At 43.5% G+C, this 15,545-nt stretch overlaps 3 protein-coding genes across 7 annotated transcripts; 2 read left to right on the forward strand and 1 right to left on the reverse strand.

Moving 5' to 3' along the window:
- Nucleotides 1-1,327: 1,327 nt before the first annotated feature.
- On the reverse strand, nucleotides 1,328-12,921 carry hmgxb3 (HMG box domain containing 3). 5 transcript variants are annotated; one of them, XM_078788236.1, is made up of 21 exons: nucleotides 12,400-12,921; nucleotides 11,870-12,016; nucleotides 11,606-11,780; nucleotides 10,421-10,903; nucleotides 10,254-10,337; nucleotides 10,039-10,173; nucleotides 9,057-9,283; nucleotides 8,883-8,968; nucleotides 8,721-8,798; nucleotides 8,538-8,629; nucleotides 8,362-8,469; nucleotides 7,637-7,777; nucleotides 7,211-7,524; nucleotides 6,956-7,083; nucleotides 5,818-5,949; nucleotides 5,545-5,729; nucleotides 5,241-5,463; nucleotides 4,379-4,512; nucleotides 3,453-3,572; nucleotides 3,170-3,379; nucleotides 1,328-2,160 (listed from the first exon to the last, which is right to left on the reverse strand). In XM_078788236.1, exons 2-21 carry the CDS (start codon nucleotides 12,001-12,003, stop codon nucleotides 1,630-1,632), a joined length of 3,720 nt encoding a protein of 1,239 aa, XP_078644362.1. In that variant the 5' UTR covers nucleotides 12,004-12,016; nucleotides 12,400-12,921; the 3' UTR covers nucleotides 1,328-1,629. The 5 variants fall into 5 exon arrangements, with proteins under 5 accessions (XP_078644362.1, XP_078644363.1, XP_078644361.1 ...); XM_078788237.1 differs by having other exon boundaries at nucleotides 8,368-8,469; nucleotides 12,441-12,920; XM_078788235.1 differs by having other exon boundaries at nucleotides 12,441-12,920.
- On the forward strand, nucleotides 12,818-13,924 carry LOC131110403 (SLC35A4 upstream open reading frame protein). Its single transcript, XM_058063494.2, has 3 exons — nucleotides 12,818-12,962; nucleotides 13,248-13,346; nucleotides 13,631-13,924. The coding sequence occupies exons 1-3, from the start codon at nucleotides 12,948-12,950 to the stop codon at nucleotides 13,826-13,828; spliced, it is 312 nt and encodes a 103-aa protein (XP_057919477.2). The 5' UTR covers nucleotides 12,818-12,947; the 3' UTR covers nucleotides 13,829-13,924.
- A 20-nt stretch (nucleotides 13,925-13,944) lies between these two features.
- On the forward strand, nucleotides 13,945-15,239 carry LOC131110400 (putative UDP-sugar transporter protein SLC35A4). Its single transcript, XM_058063489.2, has one exon. The coding sequence runs from the start codon at nucleotides 13,945-13,947 to the stop codon at nucleotides 14,899-14,901; it is 957 nt and encodes a 318-aa protein (XP_057919472.2). The 3' UTR covers nucleotides 14,902-15,239.
- Nucleotides 15,240-15,545: the final 306 nt, after the last annotated feature.

Genomic DNA, 15,545 nt, shown 5'->3' on the forward strand with positions numbered 1-15,545 from the left:
ATACCACTTTACAACTCTTATGCTAAAGGGACAAGAGAAGACTGCTTGCTAGCTAGCGAAACAGTTAGCCTCGATTTTTTTCTTCTAATATTTCTTCTAAACTTAAGAAGCTACAAACTTACCACTTCCAGACGGGATGGGAGGATAATTTTTATTTCTCTCAATCGTGTCGGACAGGTCATGGCTAACTTCATGAAGCTTGGAGTTAATGTAATGTTACGAAATGTGTCAATGTTTTGTCATTACTGCCGCCTCGTGACCAGAATACTACAGATCACGTGGTTTTGACCAATAAGAGACCTCAGTCTAACACGAAACCGCGATATAGCGAGGGACAACTGTATACTGTATTTTTCTTTCATCTATTTGGTTCCAAATAGCATGTGGGTATGCATAAAATATATTGTATATATATATATACAAAAAACAAAAAAAAACACTGGTGTGCATGCTGGAAGTATCCATCATCTGTCTATGTGGAAGTAGTTGCTTTATATGAGGGGTCTCAAACTCAATTTACTTGCAGGCCACTGGAGCTCAGGTCTGGGTGAGACTGGGCCGCATCAGGTTTTCCCCCCAAAAAACAAAAAAAACAAAAACGCATTTATTAAAAACAAAAAAATGTAAAAAACTTCGATTTGGTTCCAATTTTCTACAATAAAAGCTCTGATAAAACATTCCACTGTTCTCAAATATCTTACTTTTTATTTTTCTACACAAAATAAGATGAAAAATACATAAACAAATCAAGAATAAAGAAAATCAATCACTAATAAATAAATAATAAATATAATAATAATAATAAAAACTAAAGAAACCACATATAGTTGGTGGGTAGACAAATTATTTTTTTCAGATTAAAATGAACAAAGCATTATTAGAGCCCTGTAGACATGACAAAACACGACTATAGTCACATTTATACTCTTTTTATTTACAACATATTGCGCAACTGCGGGGTCTTGAGACACGTGCTAACTCGCAAACTAGAGAGCTAGCGACCTAAACGGTTGCCTTCAAGTTATTTCCTTTAAACTTAAATAGCCAAAAACTTACCACTTCCACACGGATAGGGAGGATAACTATTAACAGTTATTTAACCTTTAACATGAACATTAATCAAACGTAATAATTTTTTCTGGGTACATGATACCATACAGCATCCATATCAAACTTGCGCCGGCCACACTAACATTAAACTTTCATATCAAGGCGGGGGCCTCAAACTAGTGTCCTGCGGGCCACATTTGGCCCGCATGTTTGAGACCCCTGCTTGATATATATATATATATATATATATAGTATATATATACACACACACACTGTATCTTCATACCCACCGTGTGTAGTATCAGTAATATATAGTATCAGGCAGGGCTGTGGAAGTGGTACAACTGACGGTGAGTGGAACAGTGTGACAAATACAATCTCATTGAACTGTAAAAAAAAAACACAGGTCAACATTTACAACAGATCATTTTTACAAATTTCAACTTCTTATTAATATGCACATTAAAAACAAATGGTCACTTAATAAATAATGACTTGTTTAATTTAAACATGTTTACATTTTACCCTATATGTGGGGATGTTTTGCTGTTCTACCGTATTCTTTCATGAGGTGGTCCTTCAATCACATTTTTCAATGTCTTCCTCCGACACACTTTTTTCACCTTCGTCCCTCTCCGCGTTGATGTTTGCCACTCCCAGCCGATACAAAGCGTCCCGGATGACGACCTCTCCGGGTTGGCACAGCTTCACCACTTGGCTGATCTGCTGACTCACGATGTCCCTGCTGGAAAGAAAATCCAGCAGACGGTTGTAAAGGTAGTAATGTGCCGGGTTGTTGAAAGCCACGGGTTGTGTCCTCAAACGGTTGACCGAAGAACACTCGGCTGAACTCTCATCACTCTCCGCCGCCGCCTCCTCGTTCTCTTCCTTGTCAATTGCAATCACGGTGCCGATGAGGGGCTCCAGGTCTCTGCACAGGGCCATGGAATGGTGCTCCGGGAGGGCGCTCTCCTGCCTCTGAGATGGTTTAGGAGGATGCACCAGCCAACAAGAGGAAGATTTTGTGAGAGGGTGAAGCTGCTGGATGTCCTCCAACACGGAGAGGTCTGCGGTGTAGGGCTTCTCCTGCAGCTCACCACATGACACCAGCTGAAGAACACAAGAACTGGGGTCAGACGCTAAAATATCCGAAAACAAAAGACCCCTCTTCTCAAAAAGGACAAAACTTGAAAAAGCAGCGCATATTTCAACACACATCCGCTATTGTTTATATGGCAACACGGGTAAGTAGTAAGATAATTGTGTTTGTCTGCTGTCAATCATGGCAGTGGTACTGCATGAGTGCTGCCAGCTGTGGTTCAATGAGGCTTTAGAGCAGGGGTCTCAAACTCAATTTACATTAACTCAATTTACCTGGGGGCTACTGGAGCTAGGATCTGGGTGAGACTGGGGCGCATCAGGTTTTATTAAAAACAGAAAAATATACAAACTTTTTCAGTGCTTTGGTTCCGATTTTCTACAAGAAATTTTAAATTTAATGAATTTAAAAAAATAAATAGATTTTTATTTTTTTCTGCACAAAATAAGATGAAAAATAAATAAACAAATCAAGAATAAAGAAAATCAATCAGTAATAAATAAATATAATAATAAACTTAAGAAACCACAAAATGAACAAAGCATTATTAGAGCCCTGTAGACATGACAAAACACGACTATAGTCACATTTATACTCTTTTTATTTACAACATATTGCGCAACTGCAGGGTCTTGAGACACATGCTAACTCAAACAAACTAGAGAGCTAGCGACCTAAACGGTAGCCTTCAAGTTATTTCCTTTAAACTTAAATAGCCAAAAACTTACCACTTCCACACAGATAGGGAGGATAACTATTAACAGTTATTTAACCTTTAACATGAACATTAATCAAACGTAATAATTTTTTCTGGGTACATGATACCATACAGCATCCATGTCAAACTTGCGCGGGTCGCACTAACTAGTGTCAAACTAGTGTCCCGCACCGCGTGTTTGAGACCCCTGCTTTAGAGTCATTTAATGTTATGGTCAGCAAAAACAAAAGTGTCTTTCAATACTGCACAGTGACTAGTCTACGTTGTATTTCATTTCATTCCTCAATATGGTAGCAAAGTACCTCAGGTTGGTTAAAAGGGTCAGAGAAGCAGCCCTGGTTCCTCCCCCACATCTGAGCGGCCGTTTCTGGGTACTGCATGTCCGTACAGAGCGCCACCTGCCGAGCGCAGTCGCTAACGTAGACCGGAGGCCAGTAACGAGAGGACAGTAGCAGGTCCACGTGGTCCCGCGCCGTCTCTCCTCTCACCAAGTACTTGGAACCGCACACGACCTGCATATACAATTATTATTATTAGTACAAAAAAGAGGCTCTCACTGCGTCACATATTGTACTTTGTTTTTACCTTATGGGGGCAGACTTTAGACAGTTTGCCGGCAGTGAGGTGTTGAGGGGGCTGGGGGGCCGAGGGGAGGCCGCTGTGAGCAAGCGTGCACATGGAGATCAGTGAAGAGAGCAGCTCATTCTTAAAGGGAGACAGACAGAACGGCATTTTAGTGTCATCATTGAACAGTAGTAGTACGTATGCGAGTACACAAACATTTGATTATATCTTCTAATGGGACAATACTAAAAAAAATAATAATAAAAAAATTTGAATTAAAAAAGTAAAAATTTAAAAGAGTAAAAAAAAAATACTTAAACTATATTAGGAAAGCAGGAAGTGAACAAATGTAACAGTTACTGATAGTAAAAGTACCAGATGGAAGGGTAGGATTTAATAAGCTTTGCTTCTTCCTACTCCTTTTGGACATGTGGAACTGTGAACTGATTATGTGACAAAAATAAAATAAACCAATAATAATAATATTAAAAATAAAAAATCTAACTATATTGGGAAAGCAGGAAGTGAACAAATGTGACAGTTACTGATTGCAAAAGTACCAGATGGAGGGGTAGGATTTAATAAGCTTTGCTTCTTCCTACTCCTTTTGGACATGTGGAACTGTGAACTGATTATGTGATGCATTCAATTGTAATCTGATGCATGTTCAAATGAAATTAAACCATTATCATTATTACAGGAAGTGAAATCAACAGGCTCCAAAACACCTCACTCACTCACAGTGCAACCAAAATTAATAATAAGTAACACATTGGGATCAAAATAAACACTTATAACTGTGCCTGTGGACTTCCCAGCATGCCTTGCGGGATAAAATAGTATAAAAATGTCTATTTCTATCCCAGCATGGAAAGCCATTGTTATTCTGAGGCGTGTACTTTCCTGAGAAACTGTATGGGTGTGAACTTCGAGGAACACAAACACACCTTAGTGGAGTCCGGGGAGATGCTCGCCCCGCAGCGTTCCAGAATAGCTCTCAGCTCATCCTCAGTGTGATCTTCCATCTTGTCGGGTTTCAGCTCACCGTCGTGAAAAAGACGCACCAAAACTGACGGATCTCCTGAAAGAGGAGAGAAACATTTAGAAATGGAGTAAAAAAAGAAAAGATCAACAATCACAGTAATGGGCATCCTTTTCTTGTCTTCTCTGCTTATTTTCTTATAGGTCATGTGACTGAGCGACCACCCACCCCAGTCTCCTCACAGCTAGGAGACCAGGGTTCAATCCCACCCTCGGCCATCTCTGTGTGGAGTTTGCGTGTTCTCCCCGTGCATGCGTGGGTTTTTTTTCCGGGTACTCCGGTTTCCTCCCACATTCCAAAAACATGTTATTGGCGACTCCAAATTGTCCATAGGTATGAATGTGAGTGTGAATGGTTGTTTGTCTATATGTGCCCTGTGATTGGGTGGCCACCAGTCCAGGGTGTACCCCGCCTCTCGCCCGAAGACAGCTGGGATAGGCTCCAGCAACCCCTGCGACCCTCGTGAGGATAAGCGGTAGAATATGAATGAATGAATGAGTTCTCCTCCTATTTTGTGTGGAAGTGGTAACTTTTTGGCTTCTTATTTTGTCATTCCCCACCCTCGGCCATCTCTGTGTGGAGTTTGCATGTTCTCCCCGTGCATGCGTGGGTTTTCTCCGGTACTCCCATTTCCTCCCACATTCCAAAAATGCTGGCCACCAGTCCAGGGTGTACCCCGCCTTTTGCTCGAAGACAGCTGGGATAGGCTCCAGCACCCCCGCGACCCTCATGAGGAAAAGCGGGACAAAATGAATGAATGAATGTACCTGAAGGCAGCTGTGGTTGTGTCATGATCTTATCCTTTTCCGTGTTGATGACAGCCTGGCCCCTCATCAGTGGTGGGATGAAGGGGGCAATGATGGAAGCATCCATCCGCGTGATGGGGATGTCAGCGGGGAAAGCTGCCTGCTCGATGGCCTCGCTCTCCATGGTCAGCCAGAAGTCGTCCACGTGCACCTCGTCTGACACTGCGGCCTGGGGCCAGGTGAACTACAGACAGACCCCCCCGAGGTCAACACTCCAGAGATGCAGTATGGATGCTACATCTCATATTGTTCTCTTTTGCTTCACCTCCACGTTCCTCAGCTCCAGCACATTGTCCGGGTGTCGCCTGGCGATCTCCAACTTGGGAGCGACGCCACAAACGCCGCAGATCATGTCGTTGTAATCTCGCACTGTCAGGCTCTCGAAGGCCCAGTAGCCCACCAGGAGAAGCTCTTGAATTTGGGACATCTCCTCCGGACTCAAGGTGTGTACTGATGCAAAAAGAAACGCCGCCATTTTTAAATAATGTATTATTAAATGAAATGATGCTGCGGTGGTTGTTTGTTTGTTTGACGTTACCAGGGTGATTGGGGGCGTGGTCCAATACGGTCGTGGCAACCTGAGAGGGTGGGTGTCCCATTCTGATTTTGGTTCGCATCTTCAGCAACAGATCGATACTAATAAGAAGTCTGTTCCCAATGTTGAACAAACCTGCCAAAGAAAACGAATGAGACTCATACAGAGCAGGAGATCAAAGGTAAGCTAACTTCCTGTTTGGGACATCTTTGGACAACGAGGGAATGCTATACGTGCAGGAGAAGCATCTGATGGTAAATATTCAACTTTCACTGGCAAGGAGGTGTTCTTTGATGCAGGGGTAGGCTGCCTTTGCTCTTCATGCAGAACCCAGCAAAGCTGAACCCAGATAAGATAGTAATGGTAATGGTTTTATTTCATTTGAACGTGCATCAGATTACCATTGAATGCATCACATAATCAGTTCACAGTTCCACATGTCCAAAAGGAGTAGGAAGAAACAAAGCTTATTAAATCCTACCCCTCCATCTGGTACTTTTACAATCAGTAACTGTTGCATTTGTTCACTTCCTGCTTTCCTAATATAGTTTAAGTTTTTAAATTAAAAAAAAAAAAAAAAAAGACTCTTCATCCTTGTATTTAGCAAATTTATTTTATTTATTAATTTATTTTATTAAATTTTATTAATTTTTTTTTAGTTTGTAATTTTTTTTAATTTGTTTTCCCGTACCAAAATAGGAGGTGATATGAGTATCCAATGCCATAATGGGTACCATACTAAGTGTCAATATAGTGATATATATATATATATAGAGAGAGAGAGAGAAGTATTAAGAGAAGACGTTTTTAGCTAATTGGTTATTTTTAGCCTTATGCATTATTTTCGCTGTTTGAAGATGAACTACATCAGCAAGTTGAAGTATTTGTCATTTTAGAAATAAGGATGCAAGTGTTTTTAATCGGTGTCATTGTGGAATCTGGAGGTGCTCTTCCAACTGTGTTACATCTCTGATACCACCTCCAAAATCACAATACTGGCAGGATTGTGATATTTACACAGAAAAAAAGGCGGCTAAGTCCTGGCGGTGTAAAAGGGGCGTATGTGATGTGGTGTGGGTATTGTACGCGGACCCCGTGAGTAAGCCTTCCCTTACATGAAAGAAAGGTGAGAGTCCTTTACCTGGATGCAGGTCTGTGAAGCTGTGCAGAGCCAGACATTGTGCATTGAGACACACTTTGAGCTGCAGAGATGCCGTCTGGATGAGCGCCTCAGTAAGTAGCCAGCAGTCCTCCTGTCCTGCGATGGTGCTTGGTAACGCAAACACACAGCGTGTCGTTAAGGAAGCAGACATCAACACAACAAATAATGATGTTCAGTAATAAAAACAGAAGCAGAAATGGGGAACTTTGTCGTTAAAAGTTCCCATCTTCTCACCCCTGAGCTCCTTTGTAAAGAGTTCCATTGCACAGGCCACAATGTGTGGCGGATGATTCATAAAACTGAGGCCAGCCGGTCTCCACCAGGGTCTCCGTCTCGACATCGCCATCCTGCTCCTGCTCCTGCTGTCCCGATTGAACCAAGACAATTTGAAGACTGTTGAGCTCCTGGATGAGGTTTAGCGTTTCCTGGAGCTCAGCCTCGCTTTCGGGAATCTGCAGGGAATGACGAAGCAGCTGCAAAGTGGATTGGCGCTGCAGGTCTTTCTGAGCGGGACTCAGCGGCCGGTGTGGATCAACCAGTCTCGTTGACTGTAAAAGACACAGTGACAATTGTTGAAGCAGCTAAAAGGCGAAAAGATAGCTACTACAAGTGAGAACATGTGTTGCATCCAAGCAGAGTACAGAAACATAAATGTTTCACCTTGGTTCCTTTGGGGTTCCTCTGGGACAGCTCGTAGCCACATTTAGGGCACACTAATGGCTTGTGTCTGTTTTTATACATGTAGCTGCACAGCGGGTTTGTACAGCGACCCCTGCCCCTTGCTGTAGACAGTCCCAGGTCCTTGGTTTATAAATAAAAAGCAAAAAGAAAAAAAAAGTGCAGTGATGAATGGAACAGACATGTAAATATGTTACAGATGTCCATTGCTACATCGCAGTTTTTTTTGTAAATTGTCTTACTTAACTAACGATTGCTACTATGTTGTTGAATACGGACTATTATTACACAAAATAGGAGGAGAACTCATTCATTTTCTACTGCTTATCCTTATGAGGGTTGCTAGGGGTGCTGGAGCCTATCCCAGCTGTCTTCGGGCGAGAGGCGGGGTACACCCTGGACTGGTCGCCAATCAGCCAATCACAGGGCACATATAGACAAACAACCATTCACACTCACATTCATACCTATGGACAATTTGGAGTCGCTAATTAACCTAGCATGTTTTTTAGAATGTGAGAGGAAACCGGAGTACCCGGAGAAAACCCACGCATGCACAGGGAGAACATGCAAACTCCACGCAGAGATGGCCGAGGGTGGGGAAAGACAAAATAAGAAGCCAAACTGTTACCACTTCCACACAAAATAGGAGGAGAACTCATTCATTTTGTACCACTTATCCTCATGAGGGTCGCGAGTACACTTACACTTACAAAATCGCCAACCGTCACCTTAGTGAAAGGCACGACCGACACAACGGTTGTTTTCTTTTCAGGTAGTGAAGCAACAGTCGGACTTGAAGACACAAGAGAACCCTGTGTAAAAAAAAAACAAAATATATTGATGAAGAACAGCTAATCTCGTATATTAATATGATTCTTACAGGTTGGTGTGTGGTGACCTGCTTGGCTGGGACCTCCTGACCGAGTTGTTTCAAGGTGAGAGGTTTGAGACCTGAGAAACTCGCTTGTGGTTCTGCAGTTAAGAATAAAAACCTGATTGTCATCATTGTCAAATAAAAGAACATATGAATATGAATATGAATAGAAAGCGTGATGCAACCTACCGATCTGTGATTTGTTGTTTGCTGTCTGAAATGTTCCACTTGCAGGTGGAACAGTGATGACCTGGAACAAAGTATGACCTGGAAGGAGATATAACATATACATATATATAAAACTATGTTATAAAACAGAGTTTTTAATAGAGGCTTTGCTGTTTCTTTCACCTGTGCTATAACAGGCGGGTAAGATGGGTCTTACAGGCCTCTTCTGCACGCCGTCTTGCCTTCGGACTGTTATTTCTTTCACGTGCCTATTCAACAACATATTATCAAATATAATAAAGCACTGATGAGCTGAATTGGGCAGTGACTCAGCTTATTATTATTACATGGACATACCGTGTTTTCTCCTGTGACTCACTGATGCCCTCTAGTGTCTGATCAGCTGAAACTGCACTGCTGCATTGCTTTTTGGGCCGCCCTCTTCTTCTCACTTTGCTTTTACCCACATCGGCATTCCTCTCCTGTGTTGCGGCCTGGCAGCTTGGAGCACACTTGGCTTGGGCCACATCGGACATAGCCTTGGTTTCTTGGAGACCTGGAGGTTTTTGTTTGCTTTTCTTTGCCTGATGTAGAAATGGAGGCAAATTTAGGCAATTTATAATGACGCTAAATTGATGCATTCATTTGATTCAAGTGAAAAAATTATGCTAGTCTAATTGCAGTAATAAGGGCAGCACGGCGGTCGAGTGGTTAGCGCGCAGACCTCACAGCTAGGAGACCAGGGTTCAATTCCACCCTCGGCCATCTCTGTGTGGAGTTTGCATGTTCTCCCCGTGCATGTGTGGGTTTTCTCCGGGTACTCCGGTTTCCTCCCACATTCCAAAAACATGCTAGGTTAATTGGCGACTCCAAATTGTCCATAGGTATGAATGTGAGTGTGAATGGTTGTTTGTCTATATGTTATTGGCTGGCCACCAGTCCAGGGTGTACCCCGCCTCTCGCCCAAAGACAGCTGGGATAGGCTCCAGCAACCCCTCGTGAGGATAGGTGGTAGAAAATGAATGAATGAATGAGTTCTCCTAATTTGTGTGGAAGTGGTAACTTTTTGGCTTCTTATTTTGTCTTTCCCCACCCTCTGCCATCTCTGTGCGAGACGGGGAGAACATGGAAACTCCACACAGAGATGGCCGAGGGTTGGAATTGAACCCTGGTCTCCTAGCTGTGCGCTAACCACTCGACCGCCGTGCCGCCCGACCTGAATATATATTAAAATATGATACTCCTTCAATATGACGTACAGACAAACTGATCACAATAATAACACATTGTTGAATTATTACATCACTGTATCAAGTGTCAATCATGACCGAATACTCACTGCAGGTGTCCATTTGCCGCCAAGATGGCTCCCACAATCGGGACATTTGGTTGGCTTGTGGCGGGTGACGTAGACAAATGAACAGCTAGGATTCAGACACCTCCCACGACCTCTTCTGGTGTATGTCTTCACAGACTGCAAAAGGGGACAAACGCAGTTATTTGACTTTAATATACTTCAAATTAATATTCGCCATGGATGCTGATAGAGGTTACCATCTTGTATGAAGGCGAAGCGTCATGCTCTTCTTTGGCTCCCACAGAAAGCATCATTACAGGGCTAAAGGAGTTAACCCCAGCCTGAAATGAGGAGAAAGGTTTGAATTCATCAGTAAACAACGACATGAAAATGTAAACGTTAATGGCGGATTTGAACATGTCACCTGATTGGGGATGATGGCAACCATCTGCGTCATCTCCCCTTGTATTTGCTGCACTGCCATCATACTGTTAACACCAGCAGTATCTCTCATCTCGCTTCTTTTCACTCCAACACTGTTTACCGTAGCATCCACAGAGCTCTGTGAGAAAGAAACATCTGTGGAAGCCGGAGACGCGGATGTGATGGGTGATGAAGACGACGATGCGCTTCCCGGGAATGTTGATGACGCGTCTTGCGTGTGCTTCCCGAGGTTATCCAGAACGGTGGCCTTCTGACAAACCTCCACCTTGCAGGCCAAGCCAGGCATGCTTCTTTGCGGCTTCTTTGGATCTTGATTCAAAGATGACACGCCTCCCTCGGCTGGAGGATCTGGAGCTTCTGCCTGAGAGCATCCTGCCTGCTGATTTTCAGCCAGGATGAGGTAACTAGCTCTTGGGCGGATTTTACGGAAGCCGGGGAGGTCTTTGGAGGGGCTGTGGGATAACTGCAATAACAACACAAACAAGGTCATTAATAGGGTTATGTTATTCATTCATTTTCTACCGCTTATCCTCACAAGGGTCGCGGGGGTTGCTGGAGCCTACCCCAGCTGTCTTGGGGTACACCCTGGACTGGTGGCCAGCCAATCACAGGGCACATATAGACAAACAACCATTCACACTCACATTCATACCTATGGAGATGGCCAAGGGTGGGGAAAGCCAAAATAAGAAGCCAAAAAGTTACCACTTCCACACAAAATAGGAGGAGAACTCATTCATTCATTCTACCGCTTATCCTCACAAGGGTCGTGCTGGAGCCTATCCCAGCTATCTTGGGGCGAGAGGCGGGGTACACCCTGGACTGGCGGCTAGCCAAACACAGGGCACATATAGACAAACAACCATTCACACTCACATTCATACCTATGGACAATTTGGAGTCGCCGATTAACCTAGCATGTTTTTGGAATGTGGGAGGAAACCGGAGTACCCGGAGAAAACCCACGCATGCACGGGGAGAACATGCAAACTCCACACAGAGATGGCCGAGGGTGGAATTGAACGCTAACCACTAGACCGCCATGCCACCCTTATGTTACTCAATATTCCAATATGAAGGGTCAAACAGTTTCTTGCATTTGAACTGAAATCAGGAAAAATACTGCTCCACGCCCACACTCGTAGGGGTGTATTACTGTACTTACTGTATTAGTACCCTCCTTCTCCGACTTGGCCTTTTCCAGATAGTAGCCTTTCTCCGCCACACTGAGCCTTTTCCAGCTCTCACTGATTCTCTTGTTGATCTCAGATTGTGGCTGATTTGGTGTCTCCTGTTGGATGATCTGATAAACATCGAAGTAGTACAGCAGGTACGCGGACCTGTATGACAGTCTGGGTTATTATTCATCACGCAGGGGCTAAATACCAATTTAGGAATGTGTCAATATTACAGATATAATATAGATTACCTGGGTTTCTTTGATTTCAGCTCGTTGCCTTCCTTAGTTTTACGCTTTCTTTTCATGAGGGAAGGTGTTTGTACGTCTGTGCTCTCCACTTCCTCTGTCACCTTCACTACCTCATATAATTCCACTTTGTCCATGATGACCCAGGATCTAGTAACACATTTAATAATAAAAACTCTTGTTACAGACTAACTTTGAACTTCAATTGAGTTTTCTTTTTTAGACAAAGCCATGTTTGTCAATTTAAAATGAAAATACGTGTATTTGACGTATATTATGCTAATATGCTAGGGTGAAAAGTAGCAAAAAGATGGAAATGAATGTAAGTGAAAACATATGCCACATAACGTAGGCCTGGACAACGTGCTAGTAACCTAGAGGAGACACAACATCGCTTTAGTCTTTGCAAAATTAGATAAAACATCAACAAACAAGAACACAGAATTAATGAAGCGTTAACAAGTTAAAAGAACCGGCACTTCCCTATTTTAAAAGTAGCATAAATGGCTTGTCTTTATACTGCCTGTACTCACACAGCATTGTCCAATGAAATGGCTTCTTGTTGAAGTCTTACCTCGAATGGCCCGAAGCGCTTCACGGTGCTTTGGAACAGATGTAAAACACACCAAGAAGGTAAAACATTGTTAACATTGTTAACAACATTGATACATTTCAAACGCTATCGCTAAAGTATTGAATTTGGCTGGTTTCATGTCTGAAAAATGCAGGTTCGTTCGCCATCGACTGGCAAAAAAACATGGCGATTTCTTGCTAAGGCTCTAAGCCAATCAGCTGCGTGAACACGGAAACACTGGCCAATCAGAGAGGACGTTTTTGACGCGTGAAGGTGACACTTGCATTGCGGAGCCTCTCCTAAAGATGACATGCGTCTATCGGATTTGTACATTAACGACACCCACAACGTAGAAGTAAGATGAAAATGTTTTGTCCGAATTTGATCGGGGAGCTTTATTTTGATTCAGGGTGCAGAATTCTAACCCGGAGAAGAACTCAGACCTAACTAATCAAAACGCTTATCCCAGGCTGTGTAGTTGAACACCGATCAATTCGATGCAAAAAAATGGCGGATGACAAGGTGAGTGAAGCAGTGTTTTTTTTTGCAGTCACTCATAATCAATAATGTGTTTAGAATTATTATTACGAGGAGCAATGGAAAGAAAAATATTAACCGCACATTTATTGTGAATTTACTTATTTTAATAATAACTTAACTCCATCTCTAGTGACGTTATGTGGTCGGTAAACTCTGTTCAACTTTTACTCTGTCAGCTGCAACGACCATAAATAGCATGCATTTTTGCACCACTTGTGCAGAATTACTGTCATTGCGTGGTGAAAAAAAAATATGTGTTATTTTTAGGATCCCCTGAAACAGCTGAAAGACCTGACGCAGCTAAAAGAACAGTTGGAGGAGATCCAAAAGCGAGTTGAGAACCAAATCTCTGTAGGGATTCCTCAGGTACGTTATTTATAATGACTGAGACAATGCAAAATAAAAATAAAATCACCTGTTTTAAATGATGGCCCTTCACCTCTTTGTTAGAGAACAGCAAAAATTGCTGAGGTTTTGCATGTTAGCGTCATCTTGAAATTTCACTCAAATGCTGACTTTTTGTGAGTAATGTACATAAAATGCCTTGGAATCATTTTAGTATGTAGTATTTTTCCTCAATATTACATTTAGTTTTCCTTGTATTCATTGTGTCAAACAACTCACGTTAATGGATTTCATTCCTCCGGCAGGGTGGATCAGTGTTAGGGTCGCCGTTCCTGAAGGGCTTCCTGGCTGGTTATGTGGCGGCCAAACTCCGCTCCTCCGCCATCGTGGGATTGCTGCTGGGGACCGTCGCTGGCATGTACGCGGCGCAAAACTATCAAGTGCCCAATGTTGAAAGGACGGTGAAAGAGTTTTTTGACAACTTGAAAAAAGGGCCAAAGTAGAGATAGCCTGGTGCTCCTGCTTGTTTGGACTAAAATAAGGAGGTGCTGACGTGGTTTGGTCCTCACAGTTGATTTGCATTGCAGTTAGTTTAGTATTGAATTTCACGGTAGTGATAATGATTGTGATCCAGAATGAGACAGCGAGGTACAGGAGGCGGTGGCGAAGTCGGCTCCAGTGGGGGGTCCTCTTGTGTGTCATGGTCTTCATCTACGGTTCTCACGCGCCTCTCATCGCTCTGAGCAAAGTCGACGACCGCGTCCCCTTTGACCCCTCCTCGTGTGTGGTCATGATCGAGCTCGCCAAGCTGCTCGTCTCTTTTGCTGCACTCGTTTCAACCGACGGCACCGCCGCCTTACGTGCCGCTCACTCGATAGTGCTCGTAGCTCCTTACGCCATCCCGGCTGTGCTCTACGCCGTCAATAACAACCTAGTAGTCCTCATGCAGGCGTACATGGATCCCAGCTCTTTCCAGGTTCTCAGCAACCTTAAAATCGCCACCACTGCTGTGCTTTATTCGTTGTGTCTAAGCAGGACGCTACGCTGGCGTCAGTGGGTCAGCGTGGGGCTCCTCATGGCAGCAGGTGTGTGCCACAGCTACAGCAGCCTGGATCCAGCAGACGGGGTCCCGGATGAGGCGACCAGGCTTCATATAACAGCATGGGGGCTCTTCCTTATATTGGTGTATTGCTGCCTTTCTGGGCTGGCAGCTGTTTATACAGAAAGGGTGCTGAAGAGCCAGAAGCTTCCACTCAGCCTGCAGAATCTCTACCTCTACGTTTTTGGTGTGCTCATCAACGGTGTGTCGTCCCTTTCCGCCCTAGCGAGCGATAAAAGCTTTCTGGAAGGGTACTCCTGCACGGTTTGGGCGATCATAGCGGGACAAGCTGCTAACGGCCTACTGATGTCCGTGGTGCTGAAGCACGGCAGCGGCGTCACGAGACTCTTCGTCATCTCCTGTTCGATGCTCGTCAATGCTTTGTTGTCTTGGGCCTTCCTGGGGTTGCAGCTCACTTTTTTTTTTCTTCTACCCGTCTCCATGGTCGGACTGGCAGCTTACCTTTACTATACATAATGGAGGCCTCACTGAAATGTTTGAATATACATTATTATTATTATTATACAGTATTCTCACTGGCTACTTCCTTTATGAAGGAATATTTCAAACAGCTCATTAGATTGGGCAGGTGTACCTAAGGATGTCCAGTACTTACTTCATTGTTTTGACATCAATGACTAATGTTATGGCATTTTAAGTTATTTTGAAAAATAATGCAAATAAATATTGTCAGTTTTTAAGTGTATTATTTTCTTTGTATGGAGTTTTTTTTGTTTGAAAATGAGCTAAAAGTAAAGCTAACTAAGTACCTTTTTCAGTGCTGCATACTGAAAAATCAGTAAATTCATTTTCTACCGCTTTTTCCTCACGAGGGTCACAGGGGGGTGCTGGAGCCTATCCCAGCTGTCTTTGGGCGAGAGGCGGGGTACACAGCCAATCACAGGGCACATATAGACAAACAACCATTCACACTCACATTCATACCTTTGGACAATTAGCATGTTTTTGGAATGTGGGAGGAAACCCACGCATGCACGGGGAGAACATGCAAACTCCACACAGAGATGGCAGAGTGTGGAATCGAACCCTGGTCCTCCTAGCTGTGAGGTCTGCGTGCTAACCGCCGTGCCGCCAATCAGTAAATTATATTGTAAATTGTA

The sequence above is a fragment of the Doryrhamphus excisus genome, linkage group LG22, assembly GCF_037039965.1.
Source record: "Doryrhamphus excisus strain RoL-2023G ecotype Guam linkage group LG22, RoL_Dexc_Guam_v1.1, whole genome shotgun sequence".
In the NCBI taxonomy this organism is placed as follows: domain Eukaryota; kingdom Metazoa; phylum Chordata; class Actinopteri; order Syngnathiformes; family Syngnathidae; genus Doryrhamphus; species Doryrhamphus excisus.

Bases quoted from the DNA above. Each gene is read 5' to 3' on its own strand.
- hmgxb3 (XM_078788236.1), bottom strand. From the start codon at position 12,003: ATGGACAAAGTGGAATTATATGAGGTAGTGAAGGTGACAGAGGAAGTG. The intron at 10,174-10,253 runs GTAACCTCTATC...CCCCTTTTGCAG, and splicing joins CTTCGCCTTCATACAAGATG to TCTGTGAAGACATACACCAG. The intron at 7,525-7,636 runs GTGAAACATTTA...TGTCTTTTACAG, and splicing joins GGAACCCCAAAGGAACCAAG to TCAACGAGACTGGTTGATCC.
- LOC131110403 (XM_058063494.2), top strand. The intron at 13,347-13,630 runs GTACGTTATTTA...TTCCTCCGGCAG, and splicing joins TCTCTGTAGGGATTCCTCAG to GGTGGATCAGTGTTAGGGTC.
- LOC131110400 (XM_058063489.2), top strand. From the start codon at position 13,945: ATGATTGTGATCCAGAATGAGACAGCGAGGTACAGGAGGCGGTGGCGA.